Source organism: Salmo salar, chromosome 29, assembly GCF_965601325.2.
Source record: "Salmo salar chromosome 29, fSalSal1, whole genome shotgun sequence".
NCBI classification, from domain to species: Eukaryota; Metazoa; Chordata; class Actinopteri; order Salmoniformes; family Salmonidae; genus Salmo; species Salmo salar.
The window spans coordinates 7,886,629-7,909,690 of record NC_138319.1 but is presented as its reverse complement, the minus strand read 5'-3'; the positions used below and the strand labels follow the sequence as shown (position 1 = coordinate 7,909,690).

Sequence of the window (23,062 nt, the reverse complement as noted above, 5' to 3'; positions counted from 1 at the left end):
TTCTCAGAAGGCGGCAAAAAGCGGAATCGTGGCTTTGCAGGCTCTGGCTGAAAAAAAGTAGCGCGTTTGGGTAGTGGCTGGTTAAGGTACTGTGAGACTCAGGCTCGTGCCCGCGTCGACCGAAAGCTGTGTTTTCTTTCCTCTGTTTAGCTAAATGGACATTCCCGGTCGGAATATTATCGCTTTTTTACGAGAAAAATTGCATAAAAATGGATTTTAAACAGCGGTTGACATGCTTCGAAGTACGGTAATGGAATATTTAGATTTTTTTTGTCACGAATTGCGCCATGCGCACGACCCTGATTTACCATTTCAGATAGTGTCTGGGACGCACGAACAAAACGCCGCTATTCGGATATAACGATGGATTATTTTGGACCAAACCAACATTTGTTATTGAAGTAGCAGTCCTGGGAGGGCATTCTGACGAAGACAACAAAAGGTAATCAAACTTTTATAATAGTAAAGCTGATATTGGTGAGTGCTAAACTTGCCGGGTGTCTAAATAGCTAGCCCTTGATGCCTGGGATATGTACTTAGAATATTGCAAAATGTGCTTTCACCAAAAAGCTATTTTAAAATCGGACATATGGAGTGCATAGAGGAGTTCTGTATCTATAATTCTTAAAATAATTGTTATGCTTTTTGTGAACGTTTATCGTGAGTAATTTCGTAAATTGTTAGCGAATTCCCCGGAAGTTTGCGGGGGGTATGCTAGTTCTGAACGTCACATGCTAATGTAAAAAGCTGGTTTTTGATATAAATATGAACTTGATTGAACAAAACATGCATGTATTGTATAACATAATGTCCTAGGGTTGTCATCTGATGAAGATCATCAAAGGTTAGTGCTGCATTTAGCTGTCTTCTGGGTTTTTGTGACATTATATGCTAGCTTGAAAAATGGGTGTCTGATTATTTCTGGCTTGGTACTCTGCTGACATAATCTAATGTTTTGCTTTCGTTGTAAAGCCTTTTTGAAATCGGACAGTGTGGTTAGATTAACGAGAGTCTTGTCTTTAAATAGCTGTAAAATAGTCATATGTTTGAGAAATTGAAGTAATAGCATTTCAAAGGTTTTAAAAATCGCGTCACAGGATTCAACTGGCTGTTACGTAGGTGGGACGAATTCGTCCCGCCTAGCCCAGAGAGGATAAAGACAAGACTCTCGTTAATCTAACCACACTGTCCGATTTCAAAAAGGCTTTACAACGAAAGCAAAACATTAGATTATGTCAGCAGAGTACCCAGCCAGAAATAATCAGACACCCATTTTTCAAGCTAGCATATAATGTCACATAAACCCAAACCACACTCGTTAATGTGACGTTCAGAACTAGCATACCCCCCGCAAACTTCCGGGGAATTCGCTAACATTTTACTAAATTACTCACGATAAACGTTCACAAAAAGCATAACAATTATTTTAAGAATTATAGATACAGACCTCCTCTATGCACTCGATATGTCCGATTTTAAAATAGCTTTTTGGTGAAAGCACATTTTGCAATATTCTAAGTACATAGCCCAGGCATCACGGGCTCGCTATTTAGACACCCGGCAAGTTTAGCACTCACCATAATCATATTTACTATTATAAAAGTTTGATTACCTTTTGTTGTCTTCGTCAGAATACACACCCAGGACTGCTACTTCAATAACAAATGTTGGTTTGGTCCAAAATAATCCATCGTTATATCCGAATAGCGGCGTTTTGTTCGTGCGTTCCAGACACTATCCGAAATAGTAAAGAAGTGTCGCGCGCATGGCGCAATTCGTGACAATAAAATTCTAAGTATTCCATTACCGTACTTCGAAGCATGTCAACCGCTGTTTAAAATCAATTTTTACGACATTTTTCTCGTAGAAAAGCGATAATATTCCGACAGGGAATCTCCTTTTCGGCAAACAGAGGAAAAAATCCCAAAGGCGGGGGCGGTCGGGGTCACGCGCATAAGCCAGTGTCCCTTGATCGGCCACTTGAGAAAGGCGATAATGTGTTTCAGCCTGGGGCTGGAATGACGACATTCTGTTTTTTCCCGGGCTCTGAGCGCCTATGGACGACGTGGGAAGTGTCAGGTTAGAGCAGAGATCCTTAGTAAATGATAGAGATGGAAAACAAGTTCAAGAAATGGTCAGACAGGCCACTTCCTGTAAAGGAATCTCTCAGGTTTTGACCTGCCATTTGAGTTCTGTTATACTCACAGACACCATTCAAACAGTTTTAGAAAATGTAGGGTGTTTTCTATCCATATGTAATAAGTATATGCATATTCTAGTTACTGGGTAGGAGTGGTAACCAGATTAAATCGGGTATGTTTTTTATCCAGCCGTGTCAATACTGCCCCCTATCCTAAACAGGTTAACGAGAGAATCACTGACATGATGTCAGCTGGTCCTTTTGTGGCAGAGCTGAAATGCAGTGGAAATGTTTTTTGGGGATTCAGTTCATTTGCATGGCAAAGAGGGACTTTGCAATTAATTGCAATTCATCTTATCACTCTTCATAACATTCTGGAGTATATGCAAATTACCATAATACCCACTGAGGCAGGAGACTTTGTGAAAATTTATATTTGTGTCATTCTCAAAACCTTTGGCCACGACCGTACAGAATAAAAATCTAAAGTTTACTGTATTTCTCTTGCATGTTCAACTCTAGGCTAGTGTACATGATACAATTATTATGGATAAGAGCGAGAAGATTTGTATTTGTCAAACGGCAGTCAAGCATCGATCAGAATAAACCCACAATAGTTATTGAAAAGAAGCATCAAGCTCATCACCGTGCACTTTCACCATTCTGTGAAGTTCATAATAACGTATTTAATCTGTAGCCTAATAAACTGTATTGTTTCAAATAAAATCAAATACAATCAAATTGTATTGGTCACATACACATGGTCAGCAGGTGTTATTGCGAGTGTAGGGAACAACAACTAGTTTACAGAGTTGTAGTGGCAGGACAACTGAGCATATCATCGTGTGACTCCAAGTTTACTTTGAAATTATGTTATTATATCAATATTTCCACATAAAGGCGTTTCCACTGCCATTTCTCGTATAATACATTTGACAGACACAAAAAGATCCCACCATGTTGAACAAACAAATTGTGGCACTTATCAAATTGTACCAAAACTTTTTGTTTCCATCACAGCTGTCGTGATAAATGTTGTATACGGAATGACTTTATTCGCATAAAACTGTGGATGGAAATGTGGTTACTTTGACAAAGCCGTTAGTTCCTTAAAAGTGGCACAAATGAATCATTGTACATTATGGTGGGTATTGAGGGTACACAAAATGCATTTGTACCCTGGGAAACAGAAATGTGTCTTCACCGTAGAGTGTGATGATTTTACACTATATATACATGTGGATTCGTCTATTTCAGCCACACCCGTTGCTGACAGGTATATAAAATCGAGCACACAGCCATGCAATCTCCATAGACAAACATTGGCAGTAGAACGGCCTTACTGAAGAGCACAGTGACTTTCAACGTGGCACCGTCATAGGATACCACCTTTCTAACAAGTCAGTTCGTCAAATTTCAGCCCTGCTAGAGCTATTCCGGTCAACTGTAAGTGCAATTATTGTGAAGTGGAAACGTCTAGGAGAAACAACGGCTCAGCCACGAAGTGGTAGGCCACACAAGCTCCCAGAATTGGACCGCTGAGTGCTGAAGCACGAAGCATGTAAAAATCGTCTGTCCTCGGTTGCAAAACTCACTTCCAAGTTCAAAACTGCCTCTGGAAGCAATGTCAGCAAAATAACTCTTTGTCGGGAGCTTCATGAAATGGGTTTCCATGGCCGAGAAGGCGCACATAAGCCTAAGATCACCATGCGCAATGCCAAGCGTCAGCTGGAGCAGTGGAAAAGCGTTCTCTGGAGTGATAAATCACGGTTCACCATCTGGCAGTCTGACGGACAAATCTGAGTTTTGGAGAATGCTACCTGCCATAATGCATAGTGCCGACTGTAAAGTTTCTTGAAGGAGGAATAATGATCTGGGGCTGTTTTTCATGGTTCGGGCTAGGCGCCTAAGTTCCATTGAAAGGAAATCTTAATGCTACAGCATACAATGACATTCTAGACGATTCTGTGCTTCCAATTTTATGTCAATAGTTTGGGGAAGTCTCTTTCCTGTTTCAGCATGACAATGCGCCGTGCACTAAGCAAGGTCCATTCAGAAATGGTTTGTCGAGATCGTTGTGGAAGAACTAGACTGGGCTGCACAGAGCCCTGATCTCAACCCCATCGAACACCTTTGAGATGAATTGTAACGCCGACTGCGAGCCAGGCCTACTCGCCTAACATCAGTGCCCGACCTCACTATGCTGTTGTGACTGAATGGAAGCAAGTCCCCGCAGCAATGTTCCAGCATCTAGTGGAAAGCCTTCCCAGAGGAGTGGAGGCTATTATAGCAGCAAAGGGGGGAACAACTCCATATTAATGCCCATGATTTTGGAATGAGATGTTTGACGAACAGGTGTCCACATACCTTTGGTCATGTAGTGTACACTATATATTCAAAATATTGGGTACAAAAATGTACCATTATACTAAATTGTCTGCACATATACCCTAAAAAGGTACCAAACAGCACCATGTGACATCATTATGTGTACCTCTGAAGGTACATTATGTGTATTTAATATTTGTTGTACCCCAGGGTACATTTTGTACCCTAACTGTATCCTTATTTCTAAGAGTATAGAGAAGAATGTCCCGGCATCTGTGTGTACTTGCGAAATAACACACATCGCTCAGAGAGGCTTGATTAAGTGAAACACTCAATGGCTTGATACCTTAATGGTGTCTATCTTCAGTAGAAAGGCTCTTAAGGACGCAGCCCCACCGTAGCTCAAGGGTTGTTGCCGTGAGTCTGCGCGTCTCTAGTGTGTGCGTATTTAATGTGTGTGTGTGTGTGTGTGTGTGTGTGTGTGTGTGTGTGTGTGTGTGTGGTGTGTGTGTGTGTGCACTTGCGTGTGTGCTAACCATGTTCTGATAATCCATATACCCTCACAGTCTATTAGCCCTTTACACGCTAAAGGACGAGCTGAAACATCAATCAATGCTCAAAGGAGATAAAGTGGTTTGATTATGCTCCAGTGGTTGACTTTTGATCTCAACCGTCTTGTATTTTCTTTACTTTTTTTTCTTCTCTCTATCTGTCTTTTTTTGTTCTCATATTTGTTCTTCCCTCCTCCTCCGCTTCGTTCCTTCACAAGCTCTGTAATCGTTTTAGAAGCAAGGCTGAAAGTCAAGCCTCGCTTGGGGACGATGTTATGTTGTGGAATCTTATTTGGGTTGGATGGCTCTATCCTCTGGGTGGACGGAGAGACCGACTGCACCACAGGAATGCAAAGCAACCAGACCCTATTCATCCAGTGTTTCATCCCAAATGGCACCCTATTCTTTATATAGTGCACTACTTTTGACCAGTAATGCAATATATAGAGAATAGGCTGCCATTTGGGACACATCCCAGTCCTCACAAGAAACTCTTTACTCCTCGTCACTTGTCCTGACCTTGGCTGGGATGCTTGACATTCACAATCTCTCAATAACAGTATGTTGTACGATGTTGCAAACAGAGTGATATCGACTTCCTCAACTCTCTCATCTAGCTATGTAAAGCATTTCTTATTGGATATTCTTTGCTGTAGGCCTACTCTCCGTTATGTAACTGGGTCGACATTGTGTTTTGATTTTGTTGGACAAATAATGGCCGTAAGAAGCCTGTGTGTTCGGCAGTAGGGAACTAGTCCACTACCTCCGTAGGATGCTTTGATATGAGTGGAGTGGACATCGGCCGAGCTACCACATAACTGACAGTCAGCACTAAACACATCAGACAACACAACATCCGAGTCAGCCTAGGAGGCAGTGCTCAGGGGAAGTTTCCTCTAGGTACAGATCTAGGGAGAAGTACATGGAGGAGTCTGCTTTACCAGTGAAAGTATTGTATCTCAATCAAAGTACATTTTAGGCCATCTGAGAATTATAATATATGGTGTGTATCCTATTTCAAAATTATTAGTTATGGCTGGAATGCTGGCTATGACTGAAATGTCTTATTCAATCAACCAATATCAGAATAATAATATAAGTCCCCACCTTTCATCCTGTCGAACTCAGACAATGAGATGAGAACAATAATGACAAAAAATTAAGAATAGAAAACAAAGGAGATAATTAACATCACGCCGTACCTTGCCAACATACTGGTGATCCAACCCTGTGTACTCTTCCAGCAGGAAGAACTGGTTCCACATCCATCCTCGTTTGGAGCGTCTCAGAGGCACTCCATTAGCGTCCTGTCCCATCAGCGTCAACCCCACCCCTGCGTCCCCCCGCCTCCCCCCTGTAGTCCTCCTCAGGGCTCGCAGTCCATCCCCATGGGAACACAGGTATGCCCAGAGGACCAGCAGGAGAAGTACAGTTCTTCCTCTCAACATGGCCAGGCCAGTAGCTACAAAGCTCCAAATACAGCTTGGCTCAGCGAGATGTTCTACTCCCTCTGGGTGTTAGTGTGAAGTGGTCAGTGGACTTTAGTCAGAAGTTTAGTCATTGGGTCACTCCTCCAGGTCTGAGAGTAGGTCCGCAGTAGCAGCACGGGCTGTCAGTCTGCCATTGGGGCCCAGGTCCAGCCAGTATCTGGAACATAGAACACAGTCAGGATGTTAGTACTGGGAATACTTGGAACAGTTAACTACTATGATATTTGATGCAACAATCCCTGTCTGTAGGAGCTAAGCCATAACTTTCGTCTCCTCCTGTCCTGTCTCCCTTCTTCTCAGCAACATATGCTTTCCTCCTTTCACCCCCCCCTCTCTCTGACTCTTTATTTCTCTCTCCCTCACACTCTGTCTGTCTGTCTGTCTGTCTGTCTGTCTGTCTGTCTGTCTGTCTGTCTGTCTGTCTGTCTGTCTGTCTGTCTGTCTGTCTGTCTGTCTGTCTGTCTGTCTGTCTGTCTGTCTGTCTGTCTGTCTGTCTGTCTGTCTGTCTGTCTGTCTGTCTGTGTCTCTCTCTCAATTCAATTCAAGGGGCTTTATTGGCATGGGAAACATATCTTTACATTACCAAAGCAGAAATTCAATAAACAATAAAAGTAAACATTACAAAAATAATAAAGACATTTCAAATGTAATTTATGTCTATATACAGTGTTGTAACTATGTGCAAATACTTAAATAAATACATATGGGTTGAATTTACAATTGTGTTAGTTCTTCACTGATTGCCCTTTTTTGTGGCAACGGGTCACAAATCTCATGATGTGACTATGAGACGTGGCTGTATGTAGGGGAATTTTTATTTAGCTGACCCTGCTAGCTAGCAAAATGTTATTAGCTAGCTAGCAATTGTTGTGAAATTATTTGAAATAACGATTGAAATAACTATGTCAACACTAGACTACTACAAATTCATTTAAATTACAATAAATAAAGGTTAACTTGCTTCTTTTTTTGCTGTCCAGTGGCACCACAAGTGGGCATTTGATTTGCGAACTCATGTGCGCATGTGCGCTTACTGTGATACAGAAACACCACTATCCAAAAAACTGTGCAGGGCATGTACACTGAATTAAAGGGAAACTACAATAAGTTGCTAAGATTTTTCCCAGAACTGAAAAGTCATTCCCTGATATGGTATAAGCATTTTTGTGAACACAGAAAATCGAATGTTGCTGTTTTTCTGTTAAAAAAGTGTGAAAAAACTGGGGGAAAACCAGAATTCGGGGGGGGGGGGAGATCGGAAACCTAGAAAAACAAAACAGAGAAAACTGAATTTTGGAGAAAAAAAACTGAATTATGCCAAAAATAAAAATAGATTTCAAAAAGGTCCTACCACTGTTTTTTGCTGAAATGACTGCACTTCAGAGCGGGGAAAAGTTTAGGTCAGGTCCAATATTGGCAATGCACCCAAGATGGAAAGAGGTTGGGCCATCCTATAAATATTTTTGAGTAATATATACAATTTAGCAGACACTTTAATACAAAGCGACTTAGTCATGCGTGCATCTTTTCTTTAACGAATGGGTGGTCCCGGCACGCCACCCTTTATAAAGCACAGGTTTTGTCATATTTGACCTAGTGGGTTATGTCACGTTTGACATTGGTGGTTATGTCACACAGTTATGCTACATTTATGAACCCTTTACAGAGTATGACATATGGTTATAGATGATTTGCAACACATTTATGTAGTGTTTATGTAGGCTTTATAAGCTCCACGTCATTTAAAGTGGGACAAGAATGGTAATTTGTGGTCCTGGCAACTGTACCTTTTTTGGAACACCATTATTTTTGACTTACTGAAATTCACTGTCAGGACCCAGGTCTGACAGAATCTGTACTGAAGATCTAGGTGCTGCTGTAGGCCATCATTGGTCGGGGACAGAAGGACCAGATAATCAGCAAACACTAGACATTTGACTTCAAATTCTATTAGGGTGAGGCCGGGTGCTGCAGACCATTCTAGTGCCCTGACCAATTCGTTGATATATATGTTGAAGAGGGTGTGGCTCAAGCTGCATGCCTGTCTCACCCCCTGATCCTGTGGAAAGAATGGTGTGTTTTTTGTAAATTTTAACTGCACACTTGTTGTTTGTGTACATGGATTTTATAATGTCATATGTTTTTCCCTCAACACCACTTTCCATCAATTTGTATAATAGACCCTCATGCCAAATATAATCAAAAGCTTTTTTGAAATCAACAAAGCATGTGACAACAACTTTTTTTTGTCAATTTAGGTGTGCAGGGTGAATACATGGTCTTTTGTACAGTATTTTGGTTTGCTGTTAATGATAATGCAGAGGATTGTCCCAAAGTTACTGTTGACGCATATCCCACGGTAGTTATTGGGGTCAAAATTGAGGCATTTGTGGATTTGGGTGATCAGTCGTTAGTTCCAAATATTGGGGAAGATGCCAGATCTGAGGATGACGTTAAAGAGTTTAAGTATAGCCAATTGGAAAGTGTGATCTGTATATTTTCAAATCAAATCAAATGTTATTGGTCACATACACATGGTTTGCAAATGTTATTGCATGTGTTGCGAAATGCTTGTCCTTCTGGTTCCGACAGTGCAGCAATATCTAACATGTAATCTAACAATTCCACAACAACTACCTAATACACACAAATCTAAGTAAAGAAATGGAATAAGAATATATACATATAAATACATGGATGATCAATGACAGAGTGCCATAGGCAAGATGCAATAGATGGTATAAAAAAACAGTATATACATATGACATGAGTTATGAAAGATATGTAAACATTAATAAAGTGGCGTTATTAAAGTGACTAGTGATCCATTTATTAAAGTGGCCAATGATTTCAAGTCTGTATGTAGGCAGCAGCCTCTCTGTGTTAGTGATGGCTGTTTAACAGTCTGACGTCCTTGAGATAGAAGCTGTTTTTCAGTCTCTCGGTCCCAGCTTTGGTACATCTTCCAGAAAATTGGAACGGAAATGGCGCCACACCAAACTGGAAGTCTTCCGACTAGCTTGGAAAGACAGTACCGTGCAGTATCGAAGAGCCCTCACTGCTGCTCGATCATCCTATTTTTCCAACTCAATTGAGGAAAATAAGAACAATCCGAAATTTATTTTTGATACTGTCGCAAAGCTAACTAAAAAGCAGCATTCCCCAAGAGAGGATGGCTTTCACTTCAGCAGTAATAAATTCATAAACTTCTTTGAGGAAAAGATCATGATCATTAGAAAGCAAATTACGGACTCCTCTTTAAATCTGCGTATTCCTCCAAAGCTCAGTTGTCCTCAGTCTGCACAACTTTGCCAGGACCTAGGATCAAGGGAGACACTAAAGTGTTTTAGTACTATATCTCTTGACACAATGATGAAAATAATCATGGCCTCTAAACCTTCAAGCTGCATACTGGACCCTATTCCAACTAAACTACTGAAAGAGCTGCTTCCTGTGCTTGGCCCTCCTATGTTGAACATAATAAACGGCTCTCTATCCACCGGATGTGTACCAAACTCAACGAAAAGTGGCAGTAATAAAGCCTCTCTTGAAAAAGCCAAACCTTGACCCAGAAAATATAAAAAACTTTCGGCCTATATCGAATCTTCCATTCCTCTCAAAAAAAATTGAAAAAGCTGTTGCGCAGCAACTCACTGCCTTCCTGAAGACAAACAATGTATACGAAACGCTTCAGTCTGTTCTTAGACCCCATCATAGCACTGAGACTGCACTTGTGAAGGTGGTAAATGACCTTTTAAAACCTCTTGGAGCTAGGGGGCAGTATTTTCACGGCCGGATGAAAAACATACCCAATTTAAACAGGTTACTACTCTGGCCCAGACAATAGAATATGCATATTATTAGTAGATTTGGATAGAAAACACTCTGAAGTTTCTAAAAATGTTTGAATGGTGTCTGTGAGTATAAAATAACTCATATGGCAGGCAAAAACCTGAGAAAAATTGAATCAGGAAGTGGGAGAAATTAGAAATGTAGTTTTTCTTTTGAATCCCTTGAGAAGCTACAGTGACATAGGATTTACGTTGCACCTCCTAAGGCGTCCATTGGCTGTCAACAATCTTTAGGAACTGGTTTCATCCGTCACCTGTTACCAGGCAGAAAATTGTGGCTCAGTCAATCAGTGGCCAGTCTGAGAACAGGTGTCGCGTGATGCGCATGTACGCGAGTTCGCTGTTCTTTCTTTTTCTTCTGGGATGAATACCTGTTGCCCGGTTGTAAAATTATCGCAATTTTACGTTAAAGAATACCCTAAAGGATTGATTGTAAACATCGTTTGACATGTTTCTACAAACGGTAATGGAACTTTTGAACATTTCGTCTATGGATTTGCGTTAAAACGCCTCATGGCATTTTAATGATGTCAGACCGAGGCTCTGCATCTGTCCTCGAGCTCCTAGATCTTAGTGCTGCTTTTGATACCATCGATCACCACATTCTTTTGGAGAGATTGGAAACCCAAATTGGTCTACACGGACAAGTTCTGGCCTGGTTTAGATCTTATCTGTCGGAAAGATATCAGTTTATCTCTGTGAATGGTTTGTTCTCTGACAAATCAAGTAAATTTCGGTGTTCCTCAAGGTTCCGTTTTAGGACCACTATTGTTTTCACTATATATTTTACCTCTTGGGAATGTCATTCGAAAACATAATGTTACATTTCACTGCTATGCGGATGACACACAGCTGTACAGTTCAATGAAACATGGTGAAGCCCCAAAATTGCCCTGGCTAGAAGCCTGTGTTTCAGACATAAGGAAGTGGATGGCTGCAAACTTTCTACTTTTAAACTCGGACAACACAGAGACGCTTGTTCTAGGTCCAAAGAAACAAAGAGATCTTCTGTTAAATCTGACAATTAATCTTGATGGTTGTACAGTCATCTCACATAAAACTGTGAAGGACCTCGGCGTTACTCTGGATCCTGATCTCTCTTTTGAAGAACATATCAAGACTGTTTCAAGGGCAGCTTTTTTCCATCTACGTAACATTGCAAAAATCAGAAACTTTCTGTCCACAAATGATGCAGAAAAATTAATCCATGCTTTTGTTACTTCTAGGTTGGACTACTGCAATGCTCTACTTTCCGGCTACCCGGATAATGCACTAAATAAACTTCAGTTAGTGCTAAATACGGCTGCTAGAATCCTGACTAGAACCAAATTATTTGATCATATTACTCCAGTGTCAGCCTCCCTACACTGGCTTCCTGTTAAGGCAAGGGCTGATTTCAAGGTTTTACTGCTAACCTACAAAGCATTACATGGGCTTGCTCCTACCTATCTTTCCGATTTGGTCCTGCCGTACATACCTACACGTACGCTACGGTCACAAGACGCAGGCCTCCTAATTGTCCCTAGAATTTCTAAGAAAACAGCTGAAGGCAGGGCTTTCTCCTATAGAGCTCCATTTTTATGGAATAGTCTGCCTACCCATGTGAGAGATGCAGACTCGGTCTCAACCTTTAAGTCTTTACTGAAGACTCATCTCTTCAGTGGGTTCTATGATTGAGTGGAGTCTGGCCCAGGAGTGTGAAGGTGAACGGAAAGGCTCTGGAGCAACGAACCGCCCTTGCTGTCTCTGCCTGGCCAGTTCCCCTCTCTCCACTGGGATTCTCTGCCTCTAACCCTATTACAGGGGCTGAGTCACTGGCTTATTGGTGTTCTTCCATGCCGTCCCTAGGAGGGGTGCGTCACTTGAGTGGGTTGAGTCACTGACGTGGTCTTCCTGTCTGGGTTGGCGCCCCCCCTTGGGTTGTGCCGTGGCGGAGATCTTTGTGGGCTATACTCGGCCATGTCTCAGGATGGTAAGTTGGTGGTTGAAGATATCCCTCTAGTGGTGTGGGGGCTGTGCTTTGGCAAAGTGGGTGGGGTTATATCCTGCCTGTTTGGCCCTGTCCGGGGGTATCGTCGGATGGGGCCAGTGTTTCCTGACCCCTCCTGTCTCAGCCTCCAGTATTTATGCTGCAGTAGTTTATGTGTCGGGGGGCTAGGGTCAGTCTGTTACTGTATATCTGGAGTATTTCTCCTGTCTTATCCAGTGTCCTGTGTGAATTTAAGTATGCTCTCTCTAATTCTCTCTTTCTTTCTTTCTTTCTTTCTTTCTTTCTTTCTTTCTTTCTTTCTTTCTTTCTCTCTCTCGGAGGACCTGAGCCCTAGGACCATGCCTCAGGATTACCTGACATGATGACTCCTTGCTGTCCCCAGTCCACCTGGCCGTGCTGCTGCTCCAATTTTAACTGTTCTGCCTGCGGCTATGGAACCCTGACCTGTTCACCGGACGTGCTACCTGTCCCAGACCTGCTGTTTTCAACTCTCTAGAGACAGCAGGAGTGGTAGAGATACTCTCAATGATCGGCTATGAAAAGCCAACTGACATTTACTCTTGAGGTGCTGACTTGTTGCACCCTCGACAACTGTGATTATTATTATTTGACCATGCTGGTCATTTATGAACATTTGAACATCTTGGCCATGTTCTGTTATAATCTCCACCCGGCACAGCCAGAAGAGGACTGGCCACCCCTCATAGCCTGGTTCCTCGCTAGGTTTCTTCCTAGGTTTTGGCCTTTCTAGGGAGTTTTTCCTAGCCACCGTGCTTCTACACCTGCATTGCTTGCTGTTTGGGGTTTTAGGCTGGGTTTCTGTACAGCACTTTGAGATATCAGCTAATGTAAGAATGGCTATATAAATACATTTGATTTGATTTGATTATGATTTGATCTGTACTGACCTCGCCTTCTGGATGGTGAACAGGCTGTAGGTGTCCTGGAGGGCAGGTAGTTTGCCCCTGGTGATGTGTTGTGCAGACCGCACCACCCTCTCGAGATACTTGCAGTTGTGGGCGGTGCAGTTGCTGTACCAGGTGGTGATACAGCCTGACAGGATGCTCTCAATTGTGCATCTGGAAAGTTTCTGAGGGTTTTAGGTGACATGCCAAATTTCTTCAGCCTCTTGCGGTTGAAGAGGTGCTGTTGAGACTTCTTCATCACATTGTCTGTGTGGGTGGACCATTTCAGTTTGTCCGTGATGTGTACGCCTAGGAATTTAAAGCTTTCCACCTCCATGCTGTCCCCTCAATATGGATTGGGGAGGGGGGGGGGGGGTGCTCTCTGCTGTTTCCTGAAGTCCACGATCATCTCCTTTGTTTTGTTGACGTTGAGTGAGATGTTGTTTTCCTGACACCACACTCCGAGTGCCCTCACCTCCTCCCTGTTGGCTGTCTCATCGTTGTTGGTAATCAAGCCTACTACTGTTGTGTTGTCTGCGAACTTGATGATTGAGTTGGAGGCGTGCATGGACATGCACTCATGGGTGAACAGGGAGTACAGGCGGGGGCTTAGCACGCACCTTTGTGGGGTCCCAGTGTTGAGGATCAGCGAAGTAGAGATGTTGTTTCCTACCTTCACCACCTAGGGGCTGCCCGTCAGGAAGTCCAGGCCCCAATTGCACAGGGCGGGGTTGAGACCCAGGGCCTCAAGCTTCATGATGAGCTTGGAGGGTACTGTGGTGTTGAATGCTGAGCTATAGTCAATGAACAGCCTTCTTACATAGATATTCCTCTTGTCCAGATGGGATTGTGCAGTGTGATGGCGATTGCATCGTCTGTAGACCTATTGGGGCGGTAAGCAAATTGAAGTTGGTCTAGGGTGACAGGTAAGGTGGAGGTGATTATGATCCTTGACTAGAGTCTCAAACCACTTCATGATGACAGAAGTGGGTGCTACAGGGCGATAGTCATTTAGTTCAGTTACCTTTGCCTTCTTGGGTACAGGAACAATGGTGGCCATCTTGAAGCATGTGGGGACAGCAGACTGGGATAGGGAGAGATTGAATATGTCCGTAAACACACCAGCCAGCTGGTCTGCCCATGCTCTGAGGACATGGATAGAGATGGCGTCTGGGCCGGGAGCCTTGCGAGGGTTAACACGTTTAAATGTCTTCCTCATGGCGACCACGGAGAAGGAGAGCCCACAGTCCTTGGTAGCGGTCCGCGTCGGTGGCATTGTATTATTCTCAAAACGGGCAAAGAAGGTGTTTAGTTTGTCTGGAAGCAAGACGTCGGTGTCCGTGACGTGCCTGTTTTTCCTTTTGTAGTCCATGATTGTCTGTAGACTCTGGTCTCATGTCTCATGTCTGAGCCGTTGAATTGCGAGTCCACTTTGTCTCTGTACTGACATGTTGCTTGTTTGATTGACTTGCAGAGGGAATAACTACACTCTTTGTATTTGGCCATATTCCCAGTCACCTTTCCATGGTTAAATGCGGTGGTTCGCACTTTCAGTTCTAGCCACGGTTTCTGTTAGGGTAGGTTTTAATAGTCACAGTAGGTTCAACATCTCCTATACACTTACTGATAAACTCACTCACCAAATCAACATATATGTCAAAATGATTCTCTGAGGCTACCTGGAACTTGTCCCAGTCTGCGTGATCAAAACAATCTTGAAGCGTGGATTCCGATTGGTCAGACCAGCGTTGAATAGTCCTTAGCACGGGTACATCCTGTTTGAGTTTCTGCCCATAGGAAGGGAGGAGCAAAATGGAGTCGTGGTCAGATTTGCCGCTTGAAGGGCAGATTGCCCCTTTAAAGGAATATGACTCGACATAATGAGTCTACTTCTCCATCCACACATTGACACAGCTACAAAGGGCTACAAGTACATCAGGTTTGCGCTTAGTGGGACTATCATTTTATTCCATATGTGTTATTTCATAGTTTTGATGTCTTCACTAGTATAATACATTGTAGAAAATAGTAAGAATAAAGAAAACCCTTGCATGAGTTCTTTTGACTGGTACTGTATGTATACTAAACTGAATAAACCTTTAATAGACTAATAGGTCTACATGCTCAGCTTGTATCTCTTGAATCTGTTTGGTCACACTATGTTATCAGAGCAAGCAGGCTGTCAATGGAGACCCTGAGCAATGTCAATCTGAGTTTATTGCCTTCAGATCATTGTAAAGATACTAAGCAAAATGGTTGTTTGCAAACCACACAATGAAATCACAGAGCATACAGTGCCACACACAGACTCTCACCCATTTTCTCTCTCTCTCTCTCTCTCTCTCTCTCTCTCTCTCTCTCTCTCTCTCTCTATATATATATATATATATATATATATATATGAAGGCATGGTTAGACAAACATGGGGGGAGAAAATGGAACAAGATGGAGAGATGAAGAAGGGCATGACTTCTTATTCTACGCTCATTATTCCTGTCTGGGTGCTATCCAGGCCGATGATATGGTACCGCTGGGGTCTGGGCGCTGGGTTATCAGTGGGCGCATTGGGAACTAGCAGCACCACGGTCACTATCACACACAGACTATGTCCCAAATGACATCCTAGTGCACAACTTTTGACCAGGACCCATACTTTTACTGGTCAAAAGTAGTGCACTATATAGGGAATAGGGTGCCATTAGGGACACAAACACATATTCAGCTCAGATAGAGAGATGCAGAACGCTGGATGGCAGCTCTGCTTTTCTCACAGGACATAAAGGAAAACATCTCTGGCCATTCTGCTGAATTAAGAACTTTGAACTGCATGCAGAAAGTGGGGAGAGATTGAGCTAGAGAAAGAGGGAGAGACAGACTGGTCGAGACACGTTGAGAGGGGGAGAGATGGCGGGAGAGGCTCAGGTGGAGAGAGAGGGAGGGCCAGGGTAGGTTGGGCAGAGAGAGAGATGGAGGGAGAGAGATGGAGAAAGAGAGCGAGGGAGAAAGAGGTAGAGATAATTGTTGAAAGGGGGAGAGGGTGGGTAAGGGACTGGTAGGGAGAGCGCGAGAGGATGGAGAGAAAGAGAGAGATGGAGGGAGTGAAGGAGAGGTAGAAACATCCTGTCAGAGCAGCGTCAGCAGGACAGTTAAGAGAGGAGCTGTGTGTGTGGGTGAGAGTTTGTGTGTGTCTAGCCCATCCATTACCCTACCTGTCTTCTCTCTATCCTTTTAGCCATCCACGCCAAGGCCTCTCTCCCTGCCCTCCCTCCCTAACTGCTTTCAACCCTGCTTTCCCCTTATGAGGCAAAACGCAAATGGGAAAAGCTGAGGGGTTAGGTCCTCCTTTCTCTTTTCCCCCATGCCTTGCAGTTTATTATATCCCATGCCAAAGCTCCTCTCCTCTATGCCTGCTGCATGCGCTTCAGCTGATATGCATTATCGTGGGGGATTTCCAGACGCTTGCGATGCTAGTCACTTTGAATGTGTCCTTTGCATGCCTCAGCAGGGGGAATAAGAACCCATAGGTCACAACAGGCTCTCTCTGGGCCGACGAAGCAGGTGAGAGTGACGGCCTGTCTCAAATATAGTGCGTTCCCTTTGACGAGCTCCCATAGTCAACCAATAGGGCTCTTTTCAAAAGTATTGCACTATGTAGGAAATAGGGTGCCATTTGGGATGGAACCATAGAGTACCCAAACCCACAGCCCACTCACATTCTCTCTCTTAGTAATTCTCACGTGGATTGCTCTGGTTCAAATACATTTTTAGCTAAAAGTATTTTTTTCTCTTTTACTTCCTATTTCCCTCCTTCTCTTTCCCAAGTCCTCACACGCTTGACTTTATGAATTTCCTTAATTGACCATGGTGAGGGAGCGTGGGGGACTGGGAGCTATTGATTTGCTATAGGACTCAGCAGTGTGGTTGGAAATACCATGCGGTCTCCGGGGTTGCTTCTCAGAGCCTTCTAATACCTCCAGTCTTCAGCTTCTCAACACACGCACACACACGCATGCACGCAAGCACACACACTGCTCTGCTCTGGTGGGAGGCAGACAGTCAGTCCTTTCAATATATTTCTTTATAATGTCACTGTGGAAGGCTGGAAGCTAATGCCTGACTGACTGTATGGAAAGGCCCTGCCTGCTGTCCCTGAGGAGCGCTCGCACCGCTGATCACATTTTGTCATGCACTGGAATCCATGTTGTCCCAAATGGCACCCTATTGCTTACACACTGAAAAAAATAAAGGTTCTTAAATTGTTCTTCCTCATCTCTTAAGGTTCCTTGGGAGAACTCTTGCCCGAAAAATAACCTTTGAGTTAAGTTCGGGGTTCTTGATGTGGCATCTACGGTTCTTCAGAATTCTAAAAGGTTCTTGAAACGTGGAATCCTTCAGATGTATCCCTTTCATAGCACACAGCTATGGCCAGTGTTAACTAGTGTAAAATGTTTCAATATCAACATTTCTGCATCTACATTGATTAATTAATGTATCTCTTGCAAATAAAATATAAATACAATTTTTACAAACTATTCAAACCTGTTACTTAGACTTATTAGGCTTGTTACTGAAATGGTTGTTCCAGTTTGCATGTTGAAGTTAGTCTCATATCTTAGTGTTCCCAACCCTGACCGTCATTCTGAAAGCAGGTTGTGGGTGAATTAAAATGTTGGATATGCCCTCTCTGGCTGGAGTAGAATATGACTTACACATCACTTTGCAAACTAGCATAATGTGACTTGCAGGCTTGATGTGGCCTGTAAACCTTGAGTTTCAGGCCACTGTATTAGGGTAATACTCGGCCATCTAAAGAAGGCCTTATTGGTGGTACTGGTAACTCTAAAAATATGCTAATAAGGCTTAAAACCTTACACCAGGGCTATTCAATTCCGGTCCTGGAGGGCAGAACTACTTTGCTTTGGATTTCTGTATGGTTCTTCAAAGAACCAACACATTTATGTTTCTTCAGAGATCCTAAAATGGTTCCCCTAAGGCATTGCTCTCAAGAACCTAATGTGGTTCCTACTTGCACCTTTATTTTTAAGAGTGTATGCAGTGCACTACTTTAAATTGGGAGAATACAATAGTTGTGCACTATGTAGGGAATAGGGTGCCATTTGGGACACTGCCACAGCTCTCTGACCCCTTAATTCTCCATCAACAGTGGACCAGTAGCAGTAAGTCAGTTACATCCAGAGCTTAGTTTTCTCTACATCTGTGTGTACCGGTGTGTATGTGACTCTGTGTGTGTGTGTGTGTGTGTGTGTGTGTGTGTGTGTGTGTGTGTGTGTGTGTGTGTGTGTGTGTGTGTGTGTGTGTGTGTGTGTTGAGTAGCTCTCCTCTCTTTTCTTGGTACCCAGCCCCAGTAAGTGCCAGCGTCATAATGAACCTGTGTAATAGAACATGACAACGCAATTATATCCTCACAGTTAAGAGAAAGTGTTTACAACAACCCTGACACTGCTTGATTTTCTGCCTCTACTCCCTCTTTCTCCTTGCATCCATTTTTTGCGCCATTTAATTGCAACCATAAAAAAAAAGCTTTAAATTGCCTGTCACCAATTATCTGGAGTCACTACATGTGGCTAGAATACTTCTGCATTGTGTTCCGTGCAGGGTTAGCAAGATGAATGTGTCAGCTGGCAATTTGGAGAGTGGACCCAGGGATTCTAAGCTCATAGAATTGTATGAAATAACATTTAAACTCATAACAATTAGCTATTAAATGTATCTATTGCTCGTATGGAACACAGGGACTCATAGATAAAGACAGGGACACAGCGAGACACACAAACGTATCCTTCATATTGGATGTAGCAGACTAATAGCTTTTCTAGTGTTTTATATGTAACTACACTAAATGGCTTCAGGGGCATTTTGTGTATAGTCTGGAGCCATGCAGGCAAAACTGACCTATGAACAGCAGTACTACTCATCCTCTTGTTTTCTCTCTTCTTCCTCGTTCCCTCTGTGTCTATCTCTATTTCTCTCTGTGTCTATCTCTCTTTCTCTCTGTGTCTATCCCTCTCTCTCTCTGTGTCTATCTCTCTCTCTCTGTGTCTATCTCTCTCTCTCTCTGTGTCTCTCTCTCTCTCTGTCTCTCTCTCTGTTTCTTTAGTCTCCTAACGAGAGAAGATGAGCGACACAGAGAGGCAGTACCCTATCGCACCCATTGAGCCACGGCAACCCAGGCTTCCACGGCAACCCAGAAAATGCCCTCGGGGGGGGGCAATTAAAAGTGAGATAGGAGAATGTCAGCCACGGGCGAGTGGGGGGTACATGGCCCTGGTACAAACCAAAGAAGAGGCCCTTAAAGGCTGCTAATGTGTGTCACTGTCAGCGACAGGTTGTTTCACAGTTTCCCTTCTTTCCCTTCGCCTTGACACAATGTTGTCACGCTCTGAATTTATTTTATTAAGAGGGCTACATGGGCTACATCCCAAATGGCACCCTATTTACTATGTAGCACTACATAGGGAATAGGGTGCCATTTGGGACGCAAACATGGACACAGGCCGAGAGAGTCACTCCCTTACAGTATCGCTCTCCATGCTATTATTCTCTAGCGCCCCTTCTTGGCTAAATATATCACTAAATACCACTTGGTGCATTGGGAATAGAGCAGCCAACCCAAATATAACTCTTTACTTTTTGTGTGTGTCTTTCTTTCAGTTTTTGTTCATACATCTGTGAGAGCATGGAAACCCAACGGATGGGCTACTGGGTAGGGTTTAGATTTCCTTGTCCTCAAGTCACAAGGATGTAAAGTAAGTAGCGTAGGACGAGCCAGAACGGCCCATAGGGCAAGAGCCTATCACTTGTTTCTGCAGTATGATGTACATGTATACCACCTGGACAGGACACTACTCTGTCACAAGGTTTTTAGTAATGAGCCAAACCATTGGGTAAAGAGTGTTTGGCTGGCTGTTCTTGTTTCACCAATCTCCTCGCCTCCTCCTACTAACAGAAGAAACATAAGACCTTGATTCTAATTCAGAAAACCTGATCTTCGGCTCAACTGGGAGTGTCTGTCTAGTCTTTGTCTTGAAAATATATTTATTGCTGCCTTACTTTAATAAAAGAGGATTCAGCAAAGAAACTGGAGGATGTTGAGAAGTATGTGGCAGCATGTAGCATACACAGTAATTCCTCTTTTACAGAGCAGTAATTCTCCTTTACAAAGTGTGTACATGTTGTCACGTTCTGACCCAAGTAAGATGTCATTTTCTATAGTAGAGTAGGTTAGGGCGTGACAGGGGGCTTCGGGTGTTTCTTCTATGTTTTCTATTTCTATGTTTAGTTCTAGTTTTCTATTTCTATGATGGAGTTTTTTTGGGATGATCTCCAATTAGAGGCAGCTGGTTCACGTTGTCTCTAATTGGAGATCATATTTAAATTGTTTTTTTTCCTATTGTGTTTGTGGGCAGTTGTATTCTGTTTAGTTGTGTTCTATGTAGTCGTCAGTACCTGACAGAACTGTTAGCTGATCGTTTTCTCTTTGTTATTTTCTTTAGTGTTCTGAGTTTAATAAACAGTAATTATGAGCACTCAACACGCTGCGCCTTGGTCCTCTCTATACGACAGCCGTTACACATGTACACACTTTCTCTCGACAGAAAGCCTGAGGGTCCTTCCCTTGTTTGTACTCTTTTTTTGGGCTTTTCTTAGGTTGTTAAGGTTAATTAGTAGAACCTTTTTATTCTCTTATGGTCCCCTTAAGGCTGAACCATAATCACACCTTAGTCATATCTCCTAAAGGCGTCCACATGCTTCCCAGCCGAAACAGTTCAGTAGAGTTTGTGCATATATTATGATGACGTTTTGTGAAGTTTTAGCTCGTTTTGGACTTCGGTGATGTTTTTTTCAGCTGTTCGGGCACACAAATGGTTTTATGGAGGCAAGCCGAAGTTCGAAGCTAAAGTCTTCGCCCCTTCGTCTGTGATTGGTCAACAGTAGGGATTCTTCAATAAAGTGTCATTCAACGAGAGACGACTCGTTTTCATGCACATTTATTCATTGAGAAATACTGTACCAAGCATATTAGTTATATGTAAAATTGTGCAACTAAGATGTCCTCGGCAAAAATGTCAAAATTAATGACAGATTTCTTTAGTTATTTTAGATTAATCTGGACTTTTTTGAGGAAGCGTAAACTGGCTACGGTGTATCAAAATGGACAAACAGTACTATTGGCGCTTTTTTTCTAGGCCTTTTAATGGAGTATGCAAGCACACTCGTTCAGTTTCGGCTCTAACTGAACCAGGTTAATGGAAGGGAGCGGGTATGCAGAAGTGCATTTCGAATATGATGGTTGATTGTATAACTTGACAGAGACAACATTACTCCTTGCTAACATTTCTCCATCTGCATCCACCCGCTCTCAAGCTAGCAGAGAGAATACCCAGGGCATTAACCAAAGAAAGCCTATAAATTAAGACATAACCAATAAGGACGATGCATTCTTCGATCATGCCCTGAATAACTGCATGTCGATTTCAACAAATGCACCATTCGCATAATAACACAAAACAAACAAATGAACCTGTACCATCCTTGTCAGGGGGCGGGGGTGTGTTAGTCCGAACCATACATGCCAATGTTCAGGGGATGTTCCCTCAACAATACATCCACGTGTATCACTCCAGAGCTCAATGCAAACACCATTACCTTGCCTGGCTGCCCAAATGCTTACCAAATAACCTGATAAATCATAAGATCTGGGCCAAGTCAATGCGACTGTGCCATTTCCCTGTGTGCATCCCTAATGACACCCTATTCCCTATATAGTGCACTACTTTTCACTAGACCCTAAGGGCCCTGGTCAAAAGTAGCGCACTATATAGGGAATAGTGTGCCATTTGGGACGCAGACCGTTTCTCGTTATATCCAGCCTCGCTCTCATTCAGAGACGACCGTATTACTCAACCCATTACTCAACCCGGCGTTCCACAGCCGCCACCGCCGCTCACATTCACAACACTTGTCTTCAAGTTTAGATACCGCAGACATAGGCTACTGGTGTAACCCTTTCTTTCCACCAGTATTTCTGTTGCCTTAGCCTCTTTAGCTCAGGTTGTGTGTGTTAAAATGGGGTTCCTACTATACCGGCTTTCTCAAGATTCTGTTCTTTGATCTGAAGTATTTTTTCTCTTTCTTTCTTTTCATTACTCTCTCTGTTTATATAGTGGATGGCCCTGTGAACATGTCCCTGTGTTAGCTAGTGGTGTTACTGTTTACTATAGTGGAGTGACATAGTGGTTAGGGAAGAGGGTCCTCTCTCTCTGTCTCCCCCCCCCCCCCATCGTTCTCTGTTGTCTGTGAATCGTTTTATCCTAGTTTGTTTGTTCTTGTCTCCTTAGCTAGCACAGATAGTCAAAAAGGAAATCAAAAGGCGGTATGTTTTGAAGTGTCTGTCCTATATCTGAGAGATATAAGAAAGCTCAAAATGTATTTATTTATACCGTATACCTTTGATGTGGAAATGCCCAATTCACTTCCAATCATTTTTACATCCCGGTAATGTGTTACCTTCAGACGATTCCCTTGAAGCCGAAATGTCCGTGTTCGTGAGTCTCAAATTTCGATAGTGGGGTCCAAATAGATTCTTGCTCAAACCGTTCAGACTTGACAGACATTTTTGTGATAAGTAACTTTTCGGGGGAGAAACTGGGAGGTGCCGCTCTACTGCATGGGCGAATGACTGCACATAGGCAGATTCAATGAATTGCACCGTTGCACATGCAAGAAACAGGAAGTCAATAGTGTAAACACACAGTGTTTTATGTAATAAAACGTGATGGCATCACC

At 43.0% G+C, this 23,062-nt stretch overlaps 1 protein-coding gene across 1 annotated transcript in view; it reads right to left on the bottom strand.

Annotated features, from left to right (window-relative positions):
• Window positions 1-23,062, bottom strand: part of LOC106590055 (cadherin-6) — a 100,269-nt gene that overhangs the window by 39,181 nt on the left and 38,026 nt on the right. Inside the window, exon 2 of the mRNA XM_014180566.3 lies at window positions 6,222-6,666. Within this exon, the coding sequence (XP_014036041.1) occupies window positions 6,222-6,467 (246 nt within the window). The 5' untranslated portion in view covers window positions 6,468-6,666. The remainder of the gene's footprint in view (window positions 1-6,221; window positions 6,667-23,062) is intronic.